Consider the following 27663-nt stretch of genomic DNA (forward strand, 5'->3'; position numbering starts at 1 on the left):
GGCAGCTCTATTTGCAATTTTTTAAGGAATCTCCACACTGTTCTCCATAGTGGCTGTACTAGTTTGCATTCCCACCAACAGTGTAAGAGGGTTCCCTTTTCTCCACACCCTCTCCAGCATTTATTGCTTATAGACTTTTGGATTGCAGCCTTTCTGACTGGTGTGAAATGGTACCTCATTGTGGTTTTAATTTGCATTTCTCTGATAATGAGTGATGTTGAGCATCTTTTCATGTGTTTGTTAGCCATCCGTATGTCTTCTTTGGAGAAATGCCTATTTAGTTCTTTGGCCCATTTTTTGATTGGGTTGTTTATTTTTCGGAGTTGAGCTGCAGGAGTTGCTTGTATATTTTTGAGATTTTTGTCAGTTGCTTCATTTGCTATTGTTTTCTCCCATTCAGAAGGCTGTCTTTTCACCTTACTTATAGTTTCCCCTTTTTGAATTGTGGCAATGTAGACTATTTATGTTGTAGTCATAATACCCAACCCTATTATAAGTGACTGAGGTAAATTGTACTTAATTACTAGAAATATTTCTAGTAAAATCTATCTCTAAATTCTCATGTGAAAGTAAGTTTAGAGTGAAGTCCTTAAAAATTCCCTCTTTTCACCATTTTTTTTACTGACATAAAATGTTATCGCACTTTCTCTTTTCCTTGACGAGAAAAAATCAGTTGCTTTTGTTTGAAGTTTAGGTGTTGACCCTTAATGTAATTCAACATACATTTACTGAACACTTGTTATGTGCTTGTGCTATAAACACTAAATTTTAAATGAAGACTCAGCCTTCAGGAAATTATAGTATAGTTCAGTGGCCAAGTTGGTTGTTAGTGTTTTCACAAACACAGAATTTTCTTTGAAGTTAATATACAAGATTTTCAAATTCTTCTAACATAAATTTGCATTATACGTATGGAAATAGAAGGTGGCCAGTAAATACCTGCTTATAAATTATTTGTGTGAAACTTTCATGTGTAAAGTCGAGTAACAAGAAGATTTGAAGAGACAGTAAAATTTAGGAATTTGCAGATAGAGCTCTTTGGAAAAAATAATTCAACTCAGTTCTTTAACAAAAATAATATAAAATCTCTATAGAAAAGTTTTATTTTTGATATAATGGGAGAACTTGAACTGCATATATTCTTTGACAGATATCCAGAGTATTGTTGGAGAAGGCAATAGCACCCCACTCCAGTACTCTTGCCTGGGAAATCCCATGGATGGAGGAGCCTGGTAGGCTACAGTCCATGGGGTCCTGAAGAGTTGGACACGACTGAACGACTTCACTTTCATTTTTCACTTTCATGCACTGGAGAAGGAAATGGCAACCCACTCCAGTATTCTTGCCTGGAGAATCCCAGGAATGGCAGTCTGGTGGGCTGCATTATATGGGGTCGCACAGAGTCGGAAACAACTGAGGTGACTTAGCAGCAGCAGGGTATTGGGGTAATCTTAGGAAGTTTGTTTACAAAATTACCTCATTTGGATATCAGAGGTGGAGTGGGAAGTAGTTTATCTATCTAGACTATGCACTTTTCTCACTGAATACAGCAGAAAGAATGAAATGACTCTGAGCCTTCCAGGCTAATGTAACCAACAATACCAAGAGTGTATTTTTCAATGTCAGAAGTATATAGCATTTACTTTGCAAAACATCACCTTCAAAAGGACTACTACATTTTGAGTATGTCTTCAGAAAATTATTAGAGTGCTTTATACTTGTAATGTTGAAGCTTTTCTAAACTTGAAAAAAAATTGAAGATGAAAAGTTGGAAATAACCTCAGCTCGCAACTCTTGTTTACCATTTTCTTCCATCAAATGTTATATACATCACTACTGCTAGATGTGGAAGCTTCATTCTTGCAGAATTCTAAATTGCTGAAAAATTCAGTTCAGTTCAGTTCAGTCGCTCAGTCATGTCGGACTCTTTGCAACCCCATGAATCGCAGCACGCCAGGCCTCCCTGTCCATCACCAACTCCCGGAGTTCACTCAGACTCACGTGCATTCAGTGATGCCATCCAGCCATCTCATCCTCTGTCGTCCCCTTCTCCTCCTGCCCCCAGTCTCTCCCAGCATCAGAGTCTTTACCAATGAGTCAATTCTTCGCATGAGGTGGCCAAAGTACTGGAGTTTCAGCTTTAGCATCATTCTTTCCAAAGAAATCCCAGGGCTGATCTCCTTCAGAATGGACTGGTTGGATCTTGCAGTCCAAGGGACTCTCAAGAGTCTTCTCCAACACCACAGTTCAAAAGCATCAATTCTTCGGCACTCAGCCTTCTTCACAGTCCAACTCTCACATCCATACGTGACCGCAGGAAAAATCATAGCCTTGACTGCTGCTGCTGCTGCTAAGTTGATTCAGTCGTGTCCGACTCTGTGCTACCCCATAGACGGCAGCCCACCAGGCTCCCTCGTCCCTGGGATTCTCCAGGCAAGAACACTGGAGTGGGTTGCCATTTCCTTCTCCAATGCATGAAAGTGAAAAGTGAAAGTGAAGTCTCTCAGTCATGTCCGACTCTAGACGGACCTTAGTCGGCAAAGTAATGTCTCTGCTTTTGAATATGCTATCTAGGTTGGTCATAACTTTTCTTTCAAGGAGTAAGCGGCTTTTAATTTCATGGCTGCAATCACCATCTGCAGTGATTTTGGAGCCCCAAAAAATAAAGTCAGCCACTGTTTCCACTGTTTCCCCATCTATTTCCCATGAAGTGATGGGACCGGATGCCATGATCTTCGTTTTCTGAATGTTGAGCTTTAAGCCAACTTTTTCACTCTCCTCTTTCACTTTCATCAAGAGGCTTTTTAGTTCCTCTTCACTTTCTGCCATAAGGGTGGTGTCATCTGCATATCTGAGGTTATTGATATTTCTCCCGGCAATCTTGATTCCAGCTTGTGTTTCTAGAATGTTTAATTCTATCTTATATTGTAAATTGAGAGAATAGATGATGGATGTCTAAATAAAGTATTTTGACATCTGTGAGATGTTAAATTGATTCTCATGCCTAATAGTTTATATTAAATAACTTAATGGATACCTATTAAATTGACTTGCCCTCTAGACAATCATAAGGGAACAGTTATTTACTGAGCACAAGTCTATAATCTGCAAATACTCTTTTAAATTGGAAAATCTTAAATGTAATATAGATATGAACATATATGTTCTTTTTTAAATTTATTTTTTTTGGAAGACAATTGCTTTACAATGTTGTGCAGACTTTTGCCATGCAACAGTGTGAATCAGCCATAAGTATACATATGTTCCCCCTTCTTGAATATCCCTCTCACTTTCCACCCCATCCAACCCCTCTAGGTTGTCACAGAGCGCCAGGTTGAGCTGGCTGTGTTATATAGCAACTTCTCATTAGCTATCTGTTTTACTTATGGTAATGTATATGTTTCATTGCTACTATCTCAATTCATTCCAGTGGCATGGGTCAGAAACAGAAAAACAAATATCGTGTATTAATGCATATATATGGAAATCTAGAAAATGGTACTGCTGAAATTATTTGCAGGGCAGGATTAGAGATACAGACATACAGAGAACAGACTTGTGGACACAGTGGGGGAAGGGAAGGATGGAGCATTATATTTTTTATATGCTTTTTTAATTTTCAGCACTACTCTGTAAGCTTGGTATGAACTTATTCTGGCTTTGACATTTGTGATGTTTACATCACTGAGAAAGTTGGCTAATTCTTTAATGACATTTTCTTATTTAAGATAAGGCAGTCTTTTGTTTCTGATCCATTGCCTCTGAACTCTGCTGGCAAGCTTATAAATCAGATCACCAACCATACATAATTTATTTACATAGGTTACTAAATATGCAGTATATAATACAAATATGTTTCAAACAGTATATCTGCATATCTTAAATTTAATAGATTTAAAGGTTTACAGAATAGACTGATATTTCTTTTTGTTATTTTACTTTTCCTCTCATCAACTGAATATAATATATATCATGCAAATCAGGTTTATTCATTATTACCTACATGTATGACTTCTAAGATGTATAAACCTACTTACCTTATTTTAGCAGAATATGCTTTGACTATCTTACTTAATTTTTTAAAAATTTCCTTTAAAATTGAGGGCAATTTCCAAAGTAAAGCATCCTTGTTTTTGTTTCCTCCAGAGATAACTAGTTATATCTAAACGTTAAAAATAAATCATTTCATGAGAACATTCCATTGAGAGCTTTTTGTAAGGTGATGAGATGTAATGTGTTGTTGGGCATTATATGAAACGTTATGTAATGTGAAATGTTGTGACCTTTCTGGGTCATTTACTCTGTTATATCACATGGGTATCAATATAACATAATCACTGAAAAGTCTCCTTTATCACAGTTTGTGTGGATTATAAACAGGAAAGAAATATACTTCTACCCTTAAATTTTTACATTCCTTTATTAGCTCATTTAAAAAAACTATGCTGACATCAAATCTTGTTTGTTTTGAAACCTGTGTACAATAGAAAATGTCAACATAAAAACACGTTATGTAAATGTGTTATAGAATATATCTTAGAGGAGACACTTTTATAATTAATATTTCATTTAAATGAAAATTTGGTTCTGTGTGTGTGTACATGTAGAAGAGCTATTATTTTTTTTGTATGAATATCTCTTATATGAACTCATAAACTACTTGTTCCCACAATATAACTTTTTTTTCTAAAAGTGAAGCCAGTAGTCCATTTAATTGGGGATATTTATGGAGAAGGCAATGGCAACCCACTCCAGTATTCTTGCCTGGAAAATGCCATGGATGGAGGAGCCTGGTGAGCTACAGTCCATGGGGTTGCGAAGAGTCGGACACGACTGAGCAACTTCACTTTCACTTTTCATTCGGACACGACTGAGTGACTTCACTCTCACTTTTCACTTTCATGCTTGGAGAAGGAAATGGCAACCCACTCCAGTGTTCTTGCCTGGAGAATCCCAGGGACGGGGGAGCTTGGTGGGCTGCCGTCTATGGGGTTGCACAGAGTTGGACATGACTGAAGTGACTTGGCGGCAGCAGCAGCAGCAGCATGTTGAATACTATTTATCTGAAATTTGGTTGTACAACAAAATTATAAATGGAAATATTTATGATTTTAAACAAAGATGAGTATATTCAAATTTATAAATGTATATGTCATCTTTCAAGCTGATAGAAGGGGAGACATAGATACAATATGCTTAAACTTGTTGTACTATTGTATTTATTTGGTAAACATTTATTATTTAAACATATTCATAGAAATATACCATGAAATGGTAGTTCTATGATATTAATTCAGTGACTTTTCCTAATTCAGAGGAGATCATAGAACACCATATCATAAGTAATCAATTTTAAAACACATTCTGTTTTTAAAAATAGATTTAAAGAACAACTTTTGGGAAAAAATTCAGTATTTTTATTGTAGCTATGCAATTGTGTATGTGTGTTAAAATATTAATACATAAAATTTATGCCTGAGAAGGGTAACTTTTATCATAAATTACACTTCAATAAACCTGACTTTAAGAAAGCAAAAAATAATTTTGAGAGATTTTGGCTTGCTAATTAATAACATTAAAATATAATATGTATATTTCTGTGATTAGAAGCATAAAGTTGAAACAAATCTATTCTCCCAAAGAAAATGACAGAAAGTCATTTTAAATTATTTGAAAAGATTATTCTCCTTATAACTAGAGGAATTAGACCTCCACCTGCCCACCCACCCCCAATTTTCTTGTGTCCCTCTGTAATAATTTCCTCCTTAACTCTACCCCTCAGCAACCAGTTATAACATCTGTATAGTTTTTCCTTTGTTTAGAATGTCATAGAAAAACCATGCAGTATGCAGACCTATAGTATGCGGCATGTGTATTCTTTCATTTACAGTGCTTTTGAGATTCATCTGTGTTATTTTATGTATCAACATTTCATTCTTTTTATTGATGAGTAATAGATTATTGAATGGATGTACCAAATTTATTTATTTGCCACTTTTGACTTTTTGTGATTATGAAAGAAGATGGCATGAGCATTTGTGTGCAAGTCTTTTTATGGCCATATATTTCACTTCTCTTAGGTCAATGACTAGGAGTGAAATTACTGAGTGAATGTGTACTTAATTTTATAAGAAATTGCTGCACTGTTTTCCAAAGTGTTTCTGCCACACTGCATTCTATCAGCAATGTGTAAAAGTTCCAGTTGCTCTGAACCTTTCCAAACCAGAACTTTTTTGCCTTTGAAATGAAAATTATTTTAATTAGATGTATCAGTTCAGTGTTATTTTCTAATTAGCTGCTTTCCTAAGTGGATGACAGTAAAAGTGACAGTTGCTCAGTCGTGTCCTACTCTTTGTGACTCCATGGACTGTAGTCCATGGAATTCTCCAGGCCAGAATACTGGAGTGGGTAGCCATCCCTTTCTCCAAGGAGTCTTCCCAACCCATGGATCAAACCCAGGTCTCCTGCATTGCAGATGGATTATTTACCAGCTGAGTCACAAGGGAAGCCCTCCTAAATGGATAGTGGTATGCCATTTTAGTTTGCCTATTCTTAAGGATATTGCAAAAGTAGGAAGTCAAGACACATGGAGTAACTGGCAGATTTGGCCTTGGAATACAGAATGAAGCAGGGCAAAGGCTAATAGAGTTTTGCCAAGAAATGCACTGGTCATAGCAAACACCCTCTTCCAACAACACAAGAGAAGACTCTACACATGGACATCATCAGATGGTCAACACTGAAATCAGATTGATTATATTCTTTGCAGCCAAAGATGGAAAGCTCTATACAGTTAGCAAAAGCAAGACTGGGAGCTGACCGTAGCTCAGATCATGAACTCCTTATTTCCAAATTCAGACTTAAATTGAAAAAAATAGGGAAAACCACTAGACCATTCAAGTATGACCTAAATCAAATTTCTTATGATTATACACTGTAAGTGAGAAAAAGATTTAAGGGACTAGATCTGATAGAGTGCCTGATAAACTATGGACGGAGGTTGTACAGGAGACAGGGATCAAGACCATCCCCATGGAAAAGAAATGCAAAAAGGCAAAATGGCTGTCTGGGGAGGCCTTACAAATAACTGTGAAAAGAAGAGAAGCGAAAAGCAAAGGAGAAAAGGAAAGATATAAGCATCAGAATGCAGAGTTCCAAAGAATAGCAAGGAGAGAAAAGAAAGCCTTCCTCAGAGATCAATGCAAAGAAATAGAGGGAAACAACAGAATAGGAAAGACTAGAGATCTCTTCAAGAAAATTAGAGATACCAAGGGAACATTTCATGCAAAGATGGGCTTAATAAAGGACAGAAACGGTATAGACCTAACAGCAGCAGAAGATATTAAGAAGAGGTGGCAAGAATACACAGAAGAACTGTACAAAAAAAGCTTCACAACCTAGATAATCATGATGGTGTGATCATCACCTAGAGCCAGACATCCTGGAATGTGAAGTCAAGTGGGCCTTAGAAAGCATCACTATGAACAAAGCTAGTGGAGGTGATAGAATTCCAGTTGAGCTATTTCAAATCCTGAAAGATGATGCTGTGAAAGTGCTGCACTCCATATGCCAGCAAACTTGGAAAACTCAGCAGTGGCCACAGGACTGGAAAAGGTCAGTTTTCATTCCAATCCCAAAGAAAGGCAATGACAAAGAATGCTGAAACTACCGCACAATTGCACTCATTTCACACACTAGTAAAGTAATGCTCAAAATTCTCCAAGCCAGGCTTCAGCAATACATGAACCATGAGATTCGAGATGTTCAAGCTGGTTTTAGCAAAGGCAGAGGAACCAGAGATCAAAGTGCCAACATCCGCTGGATCATGGAAAAAGCAAGAGAGTTCCAGAAAGAACATCTATTTCTGCTTTATTGACTATGCCAAAGCCTTTGACTGTGTGGATCACAAGAAACTGTGGAAAATTCTGAAAGAGATGGGAATACCAGACTACCTGACTTGCCTTCTGAGAAACCGATATGCAGGTCAAGAAGCAATAGTTAGAACTGAACATGGAACAACAGACTGGTTCCAAATAGGAAACGAGTATGTCAAGGCTGTATATTGTCACCCTGCTTATTTAACTTCTATGCAGAGTACATCATGAGAAAAGCTGGGCTGGAAGAAGCACAAGCTGGAATCGAGATTGCTGGGAGAAATATCAGTAACCTCAGATATGCAGATGACACCATCCTTATGGCAGAAAATGAAGTGGAATTAAAACGCCTCTTGATGAAAGTGAAAGAAGAGAGTGAAAAGTTGGCTTAAAGCTCAACATTCAGAAAACAGATCATGGCATCCAGTCCCATCTCTTCATGGGAAATAGATGGGGAAACAGTGGAAACAGTGGCTGACTTTATTTTTCTGGGGTCCAAACTCACTGCAGATGGTGATTGCAGCCATGAAATTAAAAGACACTTACTCCTTGGAAGGAAAGTTATAACCAACCTACACAGCATATTAAAAGCAGAGGCATTATTTTGTCAACAAAAATCCATCTAGTCAAGGCTATGGTTTTTCCAGTGGTCATGTATGGATTTGAGAGTTGGACTGTGAAGAAAGCTGAGCGCCAAAGAATTGATACTTTTGAACTGTGATTTTGGAGAAGAGTCTTACGAGTCCCTTGGACTTCAAGGAAATTCAACCAGTCCATCCTAAAAGAGATCAGTCCTGAGTGTTCATTGGAAGAACTGATGTTGAAGCTGAAATTCCAATACTTTGGCCACCTGACTCATTGAAAAGACTCAATAGAGGGCAGGAGGAGAAAGGGACGACAGAGGGTGAAATGGTTGGATGGCATCACCAACTCAATGTGTATGAGTTTGGGTGAACTCTGGGAATTGGTGATGGACAGGGAGGCCTCGCGTACTGCAGTTCCTGGGGTCACAAAGAGTCGGACACAACTGAGTGACTGAACTGAACTGAACTGAATTCATCAGACCAAGGGCACATTCCAGGAGTTTGCAAGATGGTATAGTTTTAGGCTAATGTATTTATACACTGACTGCTTACCAATTTCTACCTTTTAATGTTATTGGACATATTTGTCATAGGAGCAATGGTAGCTTTATAAAATTAACTAGCATACACTTTCTTTTTTTATTGTTTTCTTTAAAAGTTTGTGTATAACTGATATTATTTTTTATTTAAATATTTGGTAGAATTCAGTGTAACTATTAGCGCTTCTAAAGTGGTGCTAGTGCTATAGAGCCCGCCTCCCAATTCAGAAAACATGAGAGATGCCAATTTGATCCCTGAGTCAGAAGATCCCCTGAAGGAGGGCATGGCAACCCACTCCAGTATTCTTGCCAGGACAATCTCATAGACAGAAGAACCTGGCGGGCCACACTCCATAGCATTTTGAAGAGTTGGACACAACTGAAGTGACTTGGTGATGGACAGGGAGGCCTGGCGTGCTGCGATTCATGGGGTCGCAAAGAGTTGGACACGACTGAGTGACTGAACTGAACTGAACTGAAGCAACTTAGCATGCATATATTGGGGCCTGCAATTCTACTTTTACTGTGAGCTTTATTTGTAGAAAAGAATATGACTGTCCATGTAATCTATTTCTTGTTGTTTTGTAGAAAGCTTTTATTTCTATCTCAGTTTGAAAGGATTTATTATCAAAGTAACACTCTTGTTATATACAAATAAAAATTATCCAGCTTACTTTCAATATACTAACATTAAAAGAAAAGAGAAATAGAAATAGAGGAGGCACATTACAAATTGGTTTTTGACCAACATTAAGACTTAAACAGTGCTGGGAATCCCATAACACAGCACATCAGGAGTCCCTTTTGGGAAAAGGTCCCAGACAGCATGTTCCTTCTATTGGTGAGACTTCAAAAATTGCTGTTTCATTTCCTGCTTATAATCCCAGGAAGCAAACTGATACACTTGTAAGTCTGTGGACAAACTGAAGCTCTGGTTTCAGTTAATGCTTTTTGTTTTGTCTTGAAAAATGGGCTGTTGTTAAGCTTGGAGGCATGGTTGGCCAGACCTCCTCCAGGAGCTCAACCATCTGAAGTTTCATCCTCTATTTTATCTATGATCTGTGGTACCACAAGACTTGCGCTCACAGCAGTCAGGCAGTCAGGGCATTCATGGTCAGAATAGTGCCCACCCAGATTAGAGACAAAGTCAAAGGACTGCTCTGCTTTGTCTCTGAAGCCTAAATAAGACTACCTATTTAATTTCCCTAACACTTGTAGAATGAGGTTTTGCAGTATATACCTTACAAGGAGTTTTCCATTTCACCTAATTTTTCAAATAAGCTGGAATGAAGATTTTGTTTATAATACTGCATTAAGATTATTAAAATATCTGTATTTTCTTTGATGGTAAATCCTTATTTAATTTTGTAATTTGTATTCTCTTTCTTTGATTAGTCTACTAGGATCTTTATCAATTTTATAGATCTTTTCAAAGAACAAGGTTTTAGTTTTATTGATTTTTCTCTATTGTTTTTCTGTTTTTAATTTTTTGCTTTCTGCTCTTATTTTCCCTTTCCCTTTCCCTTCTGCTTGAAGTGAGTTTGGCTTACTTTCCCCTCCTAATTTCTTAAAACTTAGATTATTGACTTGAAACTTCATTATTTTCAGCTCAGTAACATCATATGTAAACTTTTCTCTACTTGCTGTAAATACTCAAGTTATTGACTTAGTTCAATTCAAAGACTTTAAATTCAATTTTGCTTTCTCCTTCACATTTGAGTTATTTAGAAATATATCATTTAATATTCAAATATTTGATCAGTTTCTCGATAGTTTTTGTTATTTATTTTATATAATTTTCTAAATATATCGACTGTGCTCAATCTTCATTGCTGCACAGGCTTTTCTCTAGTTGTGGTGAGTGGGAGATACTCTTTGGTTGTGGTGCATGGGCTTCTCATGATGGTGGCTTCTTTTTGTAGAGCACAGGCTCTAGAGTTCACTGGCTTCAGTAGTTGAAATGCGAGGTCTCAGTAGCTGTGGTTTCTGGGCTCTAGAGCACAGGCTTAATAGTTGTGGCCACATGGGCCCAGTTGCTGCGTGGCAGGTAGGATCTTCCCTGACCAGGGATTGAACCCATGCCTCCTGCATTGACAGACAGATTCTTCACCGCTGAGCCACTAGGGAAGGCCCTGTTGTTTAGTTTTAGTTTAATTCATTTTGGTCAGAGAACATACTTCATAAGATTCCAATTATTTTAAAACTGTTGAGATTGGTTTTGTGTCCCAGAATAGGGTCTTTTTGTTTGCGTCCATTAAAAAAAAATGTTGCGGAGTAATATATTTTATAAATGTCATCTAGGAAAAATTTTTTGATAGAGTTGCCAAGGTCTTCAATATCTTTATTGATTCTCTGTATGCTTTATCACTAACTAAGAGAAGATTGTTGAAGACTCTCACTATATTTGTGGCCTATGTATTATTTTGTTTGTTTCAGTTTTTGCTTCAGATAAAAATACATAATTAATACTAGATAATATTTAGTCTTATTTAGTAAATGTATTCATTTATCACTATTTAATATTCTAAATTTTCTCCAGTAATATTCCTTTCTTTGAGATCTATTTATATTAGTGTGACCATCCCCTAATTTTTATGATTAATGTTTTCATGGTGTATTTTCTATTCTTTTACTATTAATTCACTAGATATTTTTAATAGACTTGTTGAGATATGGTTCACATGTTAGAATTAACTCATTTTAAGTATAAATTCAGGATTCTGTAATTATTACAATAATCTAATTTTAGACCTTTTTCATCACTCCAAGAAGAGAACTCATACCCAGAAGCCATCACTACTCATCTCAACCATCATAATAGCAGTCCTAGACAACTACCAATCTAATTTCAGGCTCTTAAGTTTTGCCTGTCCTGGATATTTCCTATAAACAGAATCATTCAATATGTGGTCTTTTGTGACCGGTGACTTTCATTGAGCATAATTTTTAAGCTTCATGTGTGTCAAAGCATTTATCAGTACTCCATTTTCATTGCCAAATAACATTCGATTGTATGTAAGTACCACATTTTGTTTGTCCATTCATCAGTTGATAAACGATTGAATTTTGGGAGCCTTTTGCAGGAATAATACTATTTTAAGTTTGTGAATAATTGTGATCGATATTTAAGATTTCTATTTTTTTTTATTTTGAGGCATTGTATATTTGCCTTCAGTTGTAAGAATTAATACAGAAACATTTGCATACTATTCATTCAGTTTCCTGCAATTGTAATAGCTTGCATAACTGGAATCCAGTGTAACAACAGGAAATAATCATTGAGACATTCCATTGAATTTATTCACATTTCACAAATTTTGCATGCTTTCATTATAACTCCATCAAAAAAATCCCTTGAAAGTATGGCTACACTTTTGTAGCCATAGTCATGTGCTCTCACACTCCCCACACAATATCACCAAACCTGGCAACTACTATATTTTTCATCTTTTTAATATTGTCATTTCAAGAATGTTGTATAGGTGAAAATGTACAACATATAACCTCTAAGAGACTTCTTTTTTTTTTCTCACTTAGAATTTTTGCTTTAACATATACTTTGAGAGTCATACAAGTTGTTTTGTGCATCAATAATTTGTTCTTTGTATTGTTGAGTAGTTTGAACATTCTTTGGCATTGCCTTTCTTTGCTGCTAAGTCACTTCAGTCATGTCCGACTCTGTGTGACCCCATAAACAGCAGCCCACCAGGCTCCCCTGTCCCTGGGATCCTCCAGGCAAGAACACTGGAGTGGGTTGCCATTTCCTTCTCTAATGCATGAAAGTGAAAAGTGAAAGTGAAGTCACTCAGTTGTGTCCAACTCTCAGCGATCCCATGGACTGCAGCCTTCCAGGCTCCTCTGTCCATGGGATTTTCCAGGTAAGAGTACTGGAGTGGGGTGCCATTGCCCCAACTGACCTTTTCCAGTGCTGTGGCCACTGCTGAGTTATCCAAATATGCTGATATATTGAGTGCAGCACTTTCACAGCATCATCTTTTAGGATTTGAAATAGCTTAACTGGAATTTCATCACCTTCACTAGCTAAAGAGATGGGAATACCAGACCACTTGACCTGCCTCCTGAGAAATCTGTATGTAGGTCAAGAAGCAACAGTTACAACTGTACATAGAACAGTTAGAACTGTACATAGACTGGTTCCAAATTGGGAAATGAGTACGTCAAGGCAGTATATTGTCACCCTGCTTATTTAACTTATATGCAGAGTACATCATGCAAAATGCTGGGCTGGATGAAGCAAGCACAAGCTGGAATCAAGATTATAAGGAGAAATATCAATAACTTCAGATATGCAGATAATACCACCCTTATGGCAAAAAGTGAAGAAGAACTAAAGAGCCTCTTGATGAAAGTGAAAGAGGAGAGTGAAAAATTTGGCTTAAAACTCAACATTCAGAAAATGAAGATCATGGCATCCAGTCCCATCACTTCATGGGAAATAGATGGGGAGACAATGGAAACAGTGAGAGACTTTATTTTTTGGGGCTCCAAAATCACTGCAGATGGTGACTGCAGCCATGAAATTAAAAAACACTTCTTGGAAGACAAACTGTGACCAGCCTAGACAGCATATTAAAAAGCAGAAACATTACTTTGCCAACGAAGGTATATCTAGTCAAAGCTGTGGTTTTTCCACTAGTCGTGTATGGATGTGACAGTGTGTGTGTATGTATGTGTGTGTGTGTGTATGTGTGTGTGTTATTCACTCAGTTGTGTCTATTTGCGACCCCATGGATTTTAGCCCTCCAGGCTCCTCTGTCCATGGGATTCTCCAGGCAAGAATATTGGAATGGGTTGCCATTTCCTTCTCCATACAACTGCCTCTGTGTGTGTGTATGTGTGTGTGTGTGTGTATGTGTTAGTCGCTGTCATGTCTGACTTTTTGTGACCCCATGGACTGTAGCCTGCCAGCCTCCTCTGTCTATGGAATTCTCCAGGCAAGAGTATTGGAGTGGTTTGCCATTTCCTACCAATGTGAGAGTTGGACTGTAAAGAAAGCTGAGTGCCAAAGACTCCTGAGAGTCTCTTGGACTGCATGGAGATCCAACCAGTCCATCCTAAAGGAAATCGGTCCTGAATATTCATTGAAAGGACTGATGCTGAAGCTGAAACTCCAATACTTTGGCCACCTGATGCGAAGAACTGACTTATTGGAAAAGACCCTGATGTTGGGAAAGATTGAAGGCAGGAGGAGAAGGGGACAATAGAGGATGAGAAGGTTGGATGGCATCACCGAGTCAATGGACATGCGTTTGAGTGAGCTCCAGAAGTTGGTGATGGACAGGGAATCCTGGCATGCTGCAGTCCAATGGGTCACAGAGTCGGACATGACTGAGGGACTGAACTGAACTGAACTGAACTAATTGCTGAGTAGTATTCCATGATATGGATGTGCTACAAGTTATTGAATCTTTCATCTGTTGTGAGAATTTGAGTTTTCTCAAGCAGTTTTTGAAGATTATAAATTTCTGTGTGACTAAAACCTCTCCTATCTCTGGCATAATGCTCAAGAGTATAATTACAGGTTGTATGGCAAGTACAATTTTAATTTTCTAAGAGGCTATAGTGCTCTTTTCCAGAGTGGCTATACATTATACATTCCCGACAGCAGTATACGGGTGGTTCAGTTTCTCCATATCCTCATATTTGCTGGAGTCACTCTTTTTAAAGTGTGACTCTATTTAAAGTATTGTAACAGGTATATCATGGTATCTTACTGTGCATTTCATTTGCATATTCTTGTGGTTGATAATGTGGAATATAGATTTGTATACTTATTTTCCAATTTATACCCTCTTCAGTATGATGTCTATTTATATCTTTTGCTCATTATATTTTTTTGCCTTTTTTACTGGTTGAGATTAAAAAGTCTTTATGTTTTCTATATACAAATACTTTATCAGATATGTGGTTCGATTCAGTGCAGTCAGTCAGTCGTGTCCAACTCTTTGTGACCCCATGAACCACAGCATGCCAGGCCTCCCTATCCATCACCACTCCTGGAGTTCACCCAAACTCATGCCCATTGAATCGGTGATGCCATCCAACCATCTCATCCTTTGTCGTCCCCTTCTCCTCCTGCCCTCCATCTTTCCCAGACCAGGGTCTTTTCAATGAGTCAGTCAGTCAGACCAGGTGGCCAAACTATTGGAGTTTTCAGCCTCAAGATCAGTCCTTCCAAAGAACACCCAGGACTTATCTCCTTTAGGATGGACTGGTTGGATTTCCTTGCAGTCCAAGGGACTCTCAAGAGTCTTCTCCAACACCACAGTTCAAAAGCATCAATTCTTCAGCACTCAGCTTTCTTTACAGTCCAACTCTCACATCCATACATGACTACTGGAAAAACCATAGCCTTGACTAGATGGACCTTTGTTGACAAAGTAATGTCTTTGCTTTTGAATACGCCGTCTATGTTGGTCATAACTTTCCTTCCAAGGAGTAAGTGTCTTTTAATTTCATGACTACAATCACCATCTGCAGTGATTTTGGAGCCCAGAAAAATAAAGTTGGCAACTGTTTCCACTGTTTCCCCATCTATTTCCCATGAAGTGATTGACTGGATGCCATGACCTTAGTTTTCTGAATGTTGAGCTTTAAGCCAACTTTTTCACTCTCCTCTTTCACTCTCATCAAGAGTCTCTTTAGTTCTTCACTTTCTGCCATAAGAGTGGTGTGGTATGTAAATATTATTTTCCATATTATACCTTGTGTGTAATATCTTCTGTATCACTAAAGTATTTAATTTTTATGAGACCGACTTTATCCATTTTTTTCTTCTGAATTAATGGTTTTGAATTAAAGTCTAAAACTTTTCATTTAGCCTACATCCTTCAAATTTACTTTTGTATGTTTTTCAAAGTGTTTTATGATACCGTTATGTTTCACATGTAAGTCTGTCATGAAGCTTGGGCTAATGTTTTTGTGTAAATTATGAAAATTTATATTAAGTTTCATTTTTTGCCTATCATTTTCCATTTGCTGAAGCAAACAGAAAGACTATGGCTTATTTGCACTTCATTCTTCTTTGTCAAATTTGTTTTAAATGTTCTGGATCCTTACCTTTCCATATACATTTATAATTTTCTTGTCAATATCTATGAAAACAATTTGCTGAGAATTCAACAGGAATTGTATTTAATACATGTTTAATAGTTTTGAGGATCATTTTGTGGAGAATTGTCTTCTTTATTATGCTAAGTCTCCAATTAAGGAATGTGGTATGTTGGTCTATATATTTATGTCTTTGATTTCTTTCACTGCATTTTGTAATGTTTTTCAGACAGACCCTGTAAGCAATGTACTGAAACTCAGAATTTAGTTTTATTTCAAACAATTTTAAATTGCATTGTGATGTTAAACTATTTCAATTTCCTCATGTTCATTGTAATATTTAGAAGTGTGAATGATTTATGTTCATCTTGTATCCAGTGACTTGGCTGAATGTGTTTATTTATTCGAGAACTCATTTTATATACTGGTTGAGATTTTATACATAAATAATCTTGTCATCTTCAAATAGGACAGTTAGTTTCTTTCTAATATGTTTCTTTTATTTATTTTCTAAGCTTTATTGCATTCTCTAGAACATGAATGAGAGTGATGTGTCATGTTCCTAATCTTAATAAAAGTCATCCAGTGGTTCAACATTAAATGTGATGTTAATTGTATTATAGGTTTTTGGTATATGATCTCTATCAAGTTGAAGATATTCCATTTGTTCCTAATTTGCTGGGAGCTTTTATCATGAATGTCTGCTGGATTTTGTCAAATGCTTTTTCTGTGTCCATTGATTTGATTGTTTAAATTTTCCTCTAGAGCCTGTTTAGATGGTGGATTACATTGATTTTTCAAATGTTGAGCTAACCTTATATAACTCTTAATAAATCTCACTGGATCATGATATATAATTCTCTTCTAGTTTTCTGGATTTAATGTGCTAATATTTTATTGAGAATTTTGCATCTAAGTTCATGAGATAAATTGGTTTGTAGATTTTTTTTTTTGATTTTGTATTTTTGTTTTTGTACTGACTTCATGCTTTTGAACTGTGGTGTTGGAAAAGACTCGTGAGAGTCCCTTGGACTGCAAGGAGATCCAACCAGTCCATTCTGAAGGAGATCAGTCCTGGGATTTCTTTGGAAGGAATGATGCTAAAGCTGAAACTCCAGTACTTTGTCCACCTCATGCGAAGAGTTGACTCATTGGAAAAGACTCTGATGCTGGGAAGGATTGGGGGCAGGAGGGGAAGGGGACGACAGAGGATGAGATGGCTGGATGGCATCACTGACTCGATGGACATGAGTTTGAGTGAACTCCGGGAGTTGGTGATGGACAAGGAGGCCTGGCATTCTGCAATTCATGGGGTCACAAAGAGTCGGACACGACTGAGCGACTAAACCGAACTGAATCTGGTTTTATTATCAGGGTAATGCTAGCCTTGCAAAATGAATTGAGAAGTGTTCACTCCTCTTATTTTCTGGAAAGAATGAGAAAAATTGTTGAAGTTCTTTATGTTTACTAAAATTCTCTCTTAAAGAATCTAGATCTGGATTTTTTTTTTTTTTTTTTGCCAGGTTGCTACAGTCCATGGGGTTGCAAGGAGTCAGACATGACTGAGCGACTGAACTGACTGACTGAAATTACAAGTTTAATTTTGAATTGGTGGTAGTACTATTCAGCTATTATAAGATAACATGTATCTGAAAGAAAGGTCATAGAAGTGGGGGATAAGTGGTAAAACAGAGTGGGGGGCAGATAAGGATATATAAGTAGGGTGTGCCTGAAGGGGGAAAGAGAACACTTTGTGTGGCTACTTCTCTTATATGCCTTGCAAATTGTTTATTGCGTCTGGCTTTTGAGAAGTTGGACTATATAACACAATACTTAGCTTCTTAATGATCTTGTTAAAACCATATAGGATTGTATGTTCTGTAGGCCAGTGGCTTTCAAACATCTAACCAAGAGCAGAGTCAGAAGTCTGTGACAAAAACATACAGTCTTGTCAGTGTCACTATCTGTACACCACACACAGAATATTCATGACTTGAATAGAGTGAAATATTAGTGCTTTTGATGCCATCCATAAATGGATTAATTTTGTTAAGATAGTATATCTACTTATACTGCAGAACGTAATAGAAAGCTTATTAGTTTTTCATTTTGACTGTTTAAAGATGTTGATTTTTCTTGGGACTGTGGAATACATTCCTAAGCAGACATAAATAACATCAGTGGTTTCTGAAAGGGTTCATTAAACTAATTCCACTGCATATAATTTGACTTTAAGGCGAAATGTGAAGAGAGGAGAGTCTTTGTTGAAATACATTTAAGGAATTCTTTGTTAAAACATATTTTTTAAAAACTATGAGAGGAGGATACAGTTACAAAAGAATAACTCAAAAGCCTTTTGACTAGTGTACCTTTCCTCATCCCCAAAAGCATTTTTGGTGGCTAATTTCTATAGCACACACGTTGAGAAGTTTTGTAAAAAGGGATTACTTTATATGATCAGCATCATTTATTATCTATAGTTTGAAATGTGCTTGTGGATTCCATGATAAATCCAGTGTGGCTTATTTTCCAAATTCTTATAATTTGCAGAATATATATAATAAGATGAAATCAGTATTAAGTGCCAAAAGAAGAGTTTAACAGAGGAATAACCTTCAGCTAAGAAAACTGAGGAACTCTGAAGGAAATATAACTTTAGATGGACCTTAAAAGAATGAAAGCATTTGATAGTGGTATGAGATGGAATTATTGACAATTTACATTAAAAATATGAATGAATGCTTAGATACAGAAAGATCAGGCATGTATCAAGTTTATATTCATTTATTTTCTTGATAAACAGTTTCAGTGTATACATACTTTTAATCAGTCATTGTGCTCAGCACTAGGGACTTAATGACTATTTCAATAAAAATATAAAATAATACTGAAGATAGAAAACTTACTATTATACAAAATAATGAATGATGTGATAACAATATTCACAGGTGCTCTGTGAGGGCAGAGAAGGAGAATGAGCATTTATATTAACCTTGAAACTTTAAGGCTAGTTTCACAAAGTAAGAAAATGTTAAAAACATGGTACTTATTTCAGTCTTAAAGAGTAGTATGTGAAAAGACCCTGAGTTAAGATGAAAGAATGAATTTTAGAAATTAATTAGAGCTCAATATAAGACAATTAACATGATAACACAATCTTGGAGAACTAAGAAGCATGAGGAGTGACTCTTATCTCAGTCCCAGAGAAAGAGGGTCAAAAGAGGTAAAAGAAGGAGAGTGGGGACAAAGTGAGAGAGTGAGAGAGCAAGAAAGAGAAAGCATTAAAATTAGGAGAAAGTGGGAGAATTGTGGTGTCTGCCAGGTGATGATTTGAAAAATCATGGGTTTAGATTTGACTGTGTCTGTAGACTCTTGAGGCCCTGGTGGGGCCTGGTGGACGCTTTCAGAGGTTAAAGCGTCTGCCTGGATTGTGGGAGACCTGGGTTCGATTCCTGGGTTGGGAATATCCGCTGGAGAAGGAAATGGCAACTCACTCCAGTACTCTTGCCTGGAGAATTCCATGGAGGGAGGAGCCTGGTAGGCTACAGTCCATGGGGTCGCAAAGAGTCGGACACCACTGAGCGACTTCCAAGCAATTTCACTTTCACTTTCATAGACTCTTGAGGGTCCCTTGGACTGCAAGGAGATCCAACCAGTCCATCCTAAAGGAGATCAGTCCTGGGTGTTCATTGGACGGAATGATGCTGAAGCTGAAACTACAATCCTTTGGCCACTTCATGCAAAGAGTTGACTCACTGGAAAAGACCCTGATGCTGGGAGGGATTGGGGGCAGGAAGAGAAGGGGACGACAGAGGATGAGATGGCTGGATGGCATCACCGACTCGATGGACGTGAGTCTGAGTGAATTCCGGGAGTTGGTGATGGACAGGGAAGCCTGGCGTGCTGCAGTTCATGGGGTCACAAAGAGTTGGACACGACTGAGAGACTAAACTGAATTGAACTGACAGTTACTAAAGATGAGAGAAAGCAGATCAGACCGCCAAAGATGACATGTGTTGTTGGAAATGCTGACTTTGAGAAAGCTGAGAACCAGAGATCCACCAAGAACAGCTATGAGGATCTGAGAAGAGAGTTATAAACCAAAGGAATAAGCTCAGAATAGTTCTAGGTCTTTTTTTAAAAAGTGGTAAAGACTTCTGGTTCTTTTAGTTTCTTACACTTAATTGAGTTTTTTTAATATAAATTTATTTTAATTGGAGGCTAATTAGTTTACAATATTGTATTGGTTTTGCCATACATTGAGTTTTAAAACAATCTTGTAAGGGTTATAATCATATTCTTTAAGGTAGTATCTATAAAAATAAAACATTGCATTTAATTTTAATACCAATTTATGATTTAGTTATTTCTCTAGAAAATTGTATAAATAGAAGCAATTTTAGCAAAGATTAATTATGGCAGATCATATTGTATTATTGTCAGTATCCTATATTGAATGTGCAATGAACTTTTATGCTATTATTAATTTACTGTGCTCATTCACATTTATTAATTACTCAAATGGCATGTGTTAAATTCTTTTTGGAAATAAATAACTATCATAGGTTACAAGTGTATGACATTTATTGTTATCATTATTGTTTTGGATATAATACTCCTAAAATCCAAGTTAATAATGATACTTTCACAATATAAAATCATGAGTATGGCTGTTTCAAGTGTAAAATGCAGAAGATAACAGACAAATTGAAATTTTATTGCTAGAAATTCTTTATCAGGTTGCTCTTTTTTTTTTTTGGATACATCTTTTGCCACCCTCTGAAAATATCTTACTCATTTGTTTATGTTATCTTATTTGTTTGTAAGACCACAGATCTTGTTGGTGTTGTTTACAATTATATTTCCAACCCTTAACATCAATGTTTGTCACATAGTAAATGCTCAGTAAATAAAGAGTATACTTAATCTCTTTCAGTACCAAGAGGTGATTCTCACTGGCTTTATACTAGAATGAATCCATATGGGCCTACCTTCAAGTAACCATAGTAGCGTCATATAGGGATAACAGTGAGTTATATTTAAGAAATATCTCTGTTAGTATTTAAGAAATTAATTATCATAATTAGTTAATTTAATGTAATCTTTCTAGTTGGCACATAATCTCAGACCTCCATTTCTCAGACCTCCTGATAACATGTGAAATATATTGCACATATATGAAAATTCATTTACTAGATTGCTCCATAAGTCATGAAGTCATATTGTATAAATCATGTTTAAATAGTGAGCAATACTAAGAGCAATTTGGAAACTCCATGTGACTCCCTTATAACCAATGAAGCTAAATAGTTTTCTTCTCTGGTGGCAAATGGGTCTTTGGTGCACTTGCTTTCTATCTCTAGTTCAGTGTCTTGGTTTGTCTACTGTTATGCTTCATGAGAATAAGCACTGATCTGTCAGGAATATCTGTTTGGTCCCACCTCTCTTACATTGTCATTTTTTGCTCAACCTCATGCACATTTTGCTTTCTGGATAATTCTGCTCTAACATCTTCAGTTCTATCTTTCTCAATTCCTGAAGCTGAATTCAGTTTATAAACTAGTTCCGTAGTAGCTATTACTTGTCTTTTTATTCCATTCTATTGCTGGAATTATTTTTGATGTTGCTGAGAAAGGTGGAAAGTTTATCATTTTTATTGTCTGTATCATCTTCTTTCCTCTCACACTTTTCTTGATGTCCTTGTTGAGTTGCTTTTTATCTGTTCGATTTTCTAAAGGTCATTCTCCATATTCTATACTTTAGTCTTTTACAACCATCCATGTATTCTCTCTATATTTAGAAATGTGTGCAGCCTATCAAAAATAATTTAAACTCCCTAATGGGTGTTTATGCTCATTGAATTAGGGAATTGAAGAGCATAAAATTATAAATCAAAATCTGGCATGCTATGTACTGAAAATATAATTGTAGCAAATCCAACTTTTTTTCATTGAATTTTTGTTTAAACCAAGCCACCCAGAAAGGAAACAAAATTAAATATAATCTGGATACTGCACTTTATGAAAGAAATGAAGTAAATTTTTAAAAGGTGAATTTTAAAATTAAGCATGCATTTTACAAATATTTATTTACTCAATTCAGATGCATTAAAAAAAAAAAAAGCAGCCGGCTCTACTTATGAACAGTCATGCTAAGAAAAGAGGAAATAAGACACTGATTCAGTTCAGTTCCATTACTCAGCCGTACCTTACTCTTTGCGAGCCCATGATCTGCAGCATGCCAGAATCCCTGCCTTTCACCAACTCCCAAAGCTTGCTCAAACTCATGTCCATCAGGTCGGTGATGCCATCCAACCATCTCATCCTCTGTCATCCCCTTCTCCTGCCTTCAATCTTTCTCAGCATCACGATCTTTTTCAATGAGTCCGTTCTTCACATTGGGTGGCCAAAATATTGGAGCTTCAACTTTAGCATCAGTCCTTTCGATGAATATTCAGTACTGATTTCCCTTAGGACTGACTGGTTGGATCTCTGTGCAGTCCAAGGGACTCTTAAGAGTCTTCTCCAACACCACAGTTCAAAAGCGTCAATTCTTTGGCACTTAGCTTTCTTTATGGTCCCAACTCTCACATCCATACATGACTCCTAGAAAAACCATAGCTTTGGCTAGATGGGCCTTTGTTGGCAAAGTAATGTCTCTGCTATTTAATATGCTGTCTGAGTTCGTTATAGCTTTTCTTCTAAGGAGCAAGTATCTTTTAATTTCACGGCTGCAGTCACTTTTGGAGCCCAAGAAAATAAAGTCTCTCACTGTTTCCATTGTTTTCCCATGTGTTTGGTATGAAGTGATGGGATCAGATGCCATGATCTTATTTTTTGCACGTTGAGTTTTAAGCCAGCTTTTTCACTCTCCTCTTTTATTTTCCTCAAGCAGCTATTTAGTTACTCTTCGCTTCCTGCCATAAGGGTGGTGTCATCTGCATATCTGTTCAGTTCAGTTCAGTCGCTCAGTCGTGTCCGACTCCTTGCGACCCCATGAATCCAGCACACCAGGCCTCCCTGTCCATCACCAACTCCTGGAGTTCACTCAAACTCATGTCCATCGAGTCAGTGATGCCATCCAGCCATCTCATCCTCTGTTGTCCCCTTCTCCTCCTGCCCCCAATCCCTCCCACCATCAGAGTCTTTTCCAATGAGTCAACTCTTCGTGTGAGGTGGCCAAAGTACTGGAGTTTCAGCTTTAGGATGATTCCTTCCAAAGAAATCCCAGGGCTCATCTCCTTCAGAATGGACTGGTTGGATCTCCTTGCAGTCCAAGGGACTCTCAAGAGTCTTCTCCAACACCACAGTTCAAAAGCATCAATTGTTCGGTGCTCAGCCTTCTTCACAGTCCAACGCTCACATCCATACATGACCACAGGAAAAACCATAGCCTTGACTAGACGGACCTTAGTAGGCAAAGTAATGCCTCTGCTTTTGAATATGCTATCTAGGTTGCTCATAACTTTTCTTCCAAGGAGCAAGCGTCTTTTAATTTTATGGCTGCAGTCACCATCTGCAGTGATTTTGGAGCCCCCCAAAATAAAGTCAGCCACTGTTTCCACTGTTTCCCCATCTATTTCCCATGAAGTGATGGGACCGGATGCCATGATCTTCGTTTTCTGAATGTTGAGCTTTAAGCCAACTTTTTCGTTCTCCTCTTTCACTTTCATCAAGAGGCTTTTTAGTTCTTCACTTTCTGCCATAAGGGTGGTATCATCTGCATATCTGAGGTGATTGATATTTCTCCCGGCAATCTTGATTCCAGCTTGTGTTTCTTCCAGTCCAGCGTTTCTCATGATGTACTCTGCATAGAAGTTAAATTAACAGGGTGACAATATACAGCCTTGACGTACTCTTTTTCCTATTTGGAACCAGTCTGTTGTTCCATGTCCAGTTCTAACTGTTGCTCTCTGACGTGCATACAGATTTCTCAAGAGGCAGGTCAGGTGGTCTGGTATTCCCATCTCTTTCAGAATTTTCCACAATTTATTGTGATCCACACAGTCAAAGGCTTTGGCATAGTCAATAAAGCAGAAATAGATGTTTTTTTGGAACTCTCTTGCTTTTTCCATGATCCAGAGGATATTGTTTTTGCTATTTTTCCTGGCAATCTTGATTCCAACCCGTGATTCATCCAGCCTGGCATTTCACATGATGTACTCTACATGTGAGTTAAATGAGCTGGGTGACAATATACAGCCTTGATGTACAGGCTGTATATTGTCAGTACAGCCTTGACATACTCCTTTTCCAATTTGGAACCAGTGTGTTGTTCAATGTCCAGTTCTAATTGCCTTCTTGACCCGCATACAGATTTCTCAGGAGACAGGTAAGGTGGTCTGGTATTCCCATCTCTTTAAGAATTTTCCACATTTGTTATGATCCACACAGTCAAAGGCTTTAGCATAGTCAATGAGACAGATGCTTTTCTGGAATTCTCTTGCTTTTTCTATGTTCAAATGGATGTTAACAATTTGATTTCTGGTCCTCTGCCTTTTCTAAATCCAGCTTGAACATCTGGAAGTTTTCAGTTCATGTACTGTTAAATTATGGCTTGGAGAATTTTGAGCATACTTTGCTAGTGTGTGTGATGAGTGCAACTATGCAGTAGTTTGAACAATCTTCAGCATTGCCCTTCTTTGAGACTGGAATGAAAAATGACCTTTTTCAATCCTATGGCTACTGCTGTGTTTTCCAAATATGCTGGCATAATGAGTGCAGCACTTTGACAGCATCATCTTTTAGGATCTGAAATAGCTCATATGGAATTTCATCACCTACACTAGCTTTGTTCATAGTGATACTTCCTAAGCCCACTTAACCTCACACTCCAGGATATCTGGCTCTAGGTGAGTAATCACACCATTTTGATTATCTGGGATCATTAAGATATTTTTTCTTCAGTTGCTTTGTGTATTCTTGCCACCTGTTGTTAATGTATTCTGCTTCTGTTAGGTCTTTATCATTTCTGTATGGTTAGGTCCATACTGTTTCTGTATCCATGTAATACACCGATAGGGATAAGTTAAAGAAAATTCATTCCAAAGCTGGTGGAGAAATGAGAAACATATGTGATAGAACCCACCTTGTTCATCTTAGAATCCATGAACATTGAATTTCACAATACTGTTGCTAAGCCCATTGTATACATTCTTGGGCACAGTGATAGAATGAATGTGAATTCATAATTTTTGTGCTGTGGCAGGTGGTCATCCACTAAAAGCGATGGCTAGCTCCCAAGCATCCTAGGAAATGTGAGTTTAGGGGGAAAAAAGGGAAGGATATAGAATAAAATGTTTTTGCTTCACTGTCTACACTTCACTACTGATTACATGTGCAAGGATGGATATTCTAATCTCCCCCTACCTGTCTCCGAGAATGAATGACTGCCAAGCATTGAGAGAAGAGTTGTAATCTCCTGCCCCAACATACACACACACGCACGCACACACACACACACCCCCAAGTGGTCTTGTTTGTCTTCCTATGAAGAAAGGAAGAAAAGTATAAGTTTTGAAGATTGGGAAAGATATGTCATATAGTGGTATTAGGAAACCTTTTCTAGGATTCTGCTTCATGATGTAATAGTCTTTTGAGAGCATTTTACCTTGGCTTTATAACTCACATCTGCTATTTAAATAGTTAGGTTTATAGGGTGGTATTTTTTTGTTGAATTAAATCAGAAAAACTGCTTTGCTGGAAATCTTCAAAAGATTATAGAGCTTTGAAAGTTATTTCATCTGTTAATCATGACCAATATCTGGGGCATAGTTTTAAATATTTGCTTTAAGGAGATTATGCAATAATCTTTGTGACTAGATACATGGTGACTAAGTATATATCCAAAATACAATCTGTTTTCTGTCAATTGGAGCAGAACTCTAGTGCCTTATAGTATTATAATGAAAGCTAATCATACAAATGTACAATTCTGTGAAGTTACATTAAAATAGTGCTTTTTCTATGAAATAGTGAAATGTTCCATTGAATGTGAAATGGTAAAAATATATAAAATGGAAAAAACTATATCAATTGCTTTAAAGTCTGTTTTGTAATTATACTATATCAGTACATACATAGATTATGCAGTGACCAACACTATTAGCTAAGCAGCCATTATGTTTATTATCTATTTAATAAATTTGAGAGAATCAAAAATTACATTTAGTTTCCAGTTAATTTTACCCCTATATGAAACGTTTTTGGAACAGCTTATTTTGAAATTATACAATTCTATGGTTGACTTTTCTATGCATAAAACAACTATTTCACTTGTGCTTAAAAAGGTAGCAGTGAAAAGTTATGAATATTGTATACATGTAAACTTTTTTTGGTCCCAATTCAGTGAAAATGTTTACTACTGAAAAGCTTTTTAATTTGTTTGTTGTTGTCTTCCATAATTCAGGTTATCTGGAATGAATATACCACCACCAATTATCAGCAACAAAAACTGGCTCAGACTGCATTTTGTTACAGACAGCAATCATCGATATCGTGGATTTAGTGCTCCATATCAAGGTATATTTAATTAATACCTCTGTCTCTTTTGACGTGTAAAATGATTTTGGTATACACAACTGCATTTTATGTTAGAGGCAAAATATCTTTAGCTGTTAAACATGGTAATTTGAGTAAGCAAAAATGGCCATTTTCTTGCTGAGGCAACATTGTGATCATAACTAAATTGCAGTATAAAAGTTAGTTGGGTTTTATAGCACACTGTCCAGAATAAAGAATATTATAACCTTTAAAAGATAATGTGTAACATGTAATATTTGTCTTTAAGAAAGTGCTTCAGCAGTGGGACATGCTACCTAAACATGTACCACAAAACACTGCAGAGAATTCAAAAAATTCTGAACAGACTCTTCATCAATTGAAATCCATTTCCATATACAGTGTTTTTGTGGATGCTATTTTAGTTAACTTTGTTAAGATTGCTGGCTACCATTTTTATTAACAGGTATAATTTTGAATAAGTGTGATATAGTATTGGCTATATTAACTTTAAAAATCTCTGTTTAAAGCTTAATTATTATGAGGTGCAGTATTAATAAAAATTATCTTCTGTAATGTTTAGTAATATTATGTGGATTTAGTGCACTTTATCCTCAGACTACTTACGTAAATAATTCATTTCATTCTCAGCAGTGTATTAGCTACTATTCAGTGAACATTGCCACAGTTACATATTTCCATTTATCTATTTTTTTTTTACAATGCTTTCCTTTTTAGTAATCTTCAGTATTAAGCACTTTGGGAACTTAATATGATGGCTTTAGGCAGCTTATAGTTAATAACTAAAATAGTATTAGACTACATATTGTTTTCTGGAACACAGATTTCAACAATTTATATTTTGTATGCCAGTAACCTTTCTACAGCTACCCTCTCAATACGTTTCTCACAATAATAGCAAAAGATTAATATGATTGGAATTTGTAATAGTGTATTGGGTGTCATTGTAATAAAAATTCCAAAGATTTTAACTCAAGATTTTAGACAAAGTTCACTGGGCATATTACCTAAATCTTATGATTTTAGCCAGTGTCATTTTAAAACTTGCAGTCAGATTTTGCTGAGTTTTTACTTA

At 36.7% G+C, this 27663-nt stretch overlaps 1 protein-coding gene across 1 annotated transcript in view; it reads left to right on the forward strand.

The window, feature by feature from the left end:
• Positions 1-27663, forward strand: part of CSMD3 (CUB and Sushi multiple domains 3) — a 1391498-nt gene that overhangs the window by 475768 nt on the left and 888067 nt on the right. The window contains exon 6 of the mRNA XM_052651435.1: positions 26476-26588. Coding sequence (XP_052507395.1) covers positions 26476-26588 — 113 coding nt within the window. The remainder of the gene's footprint in view (positions 1-26475; positions 26589-27663) is intronic.

This window comes from Budorcas taxicolor, chromosome 14 (genome assembly GCF_023091745.1).
Source record: "Budorcas taxicolor isolate Tak-1 chromosome 14, Takin1.1, whole genome shotgun sequence".
Taxonomy (NCBI): Eukaryota; Metazoa; Chordata; class Mammalia; order Artiodactyla; family Bovidae; genus Budorcas; species Budorcas taxicolor.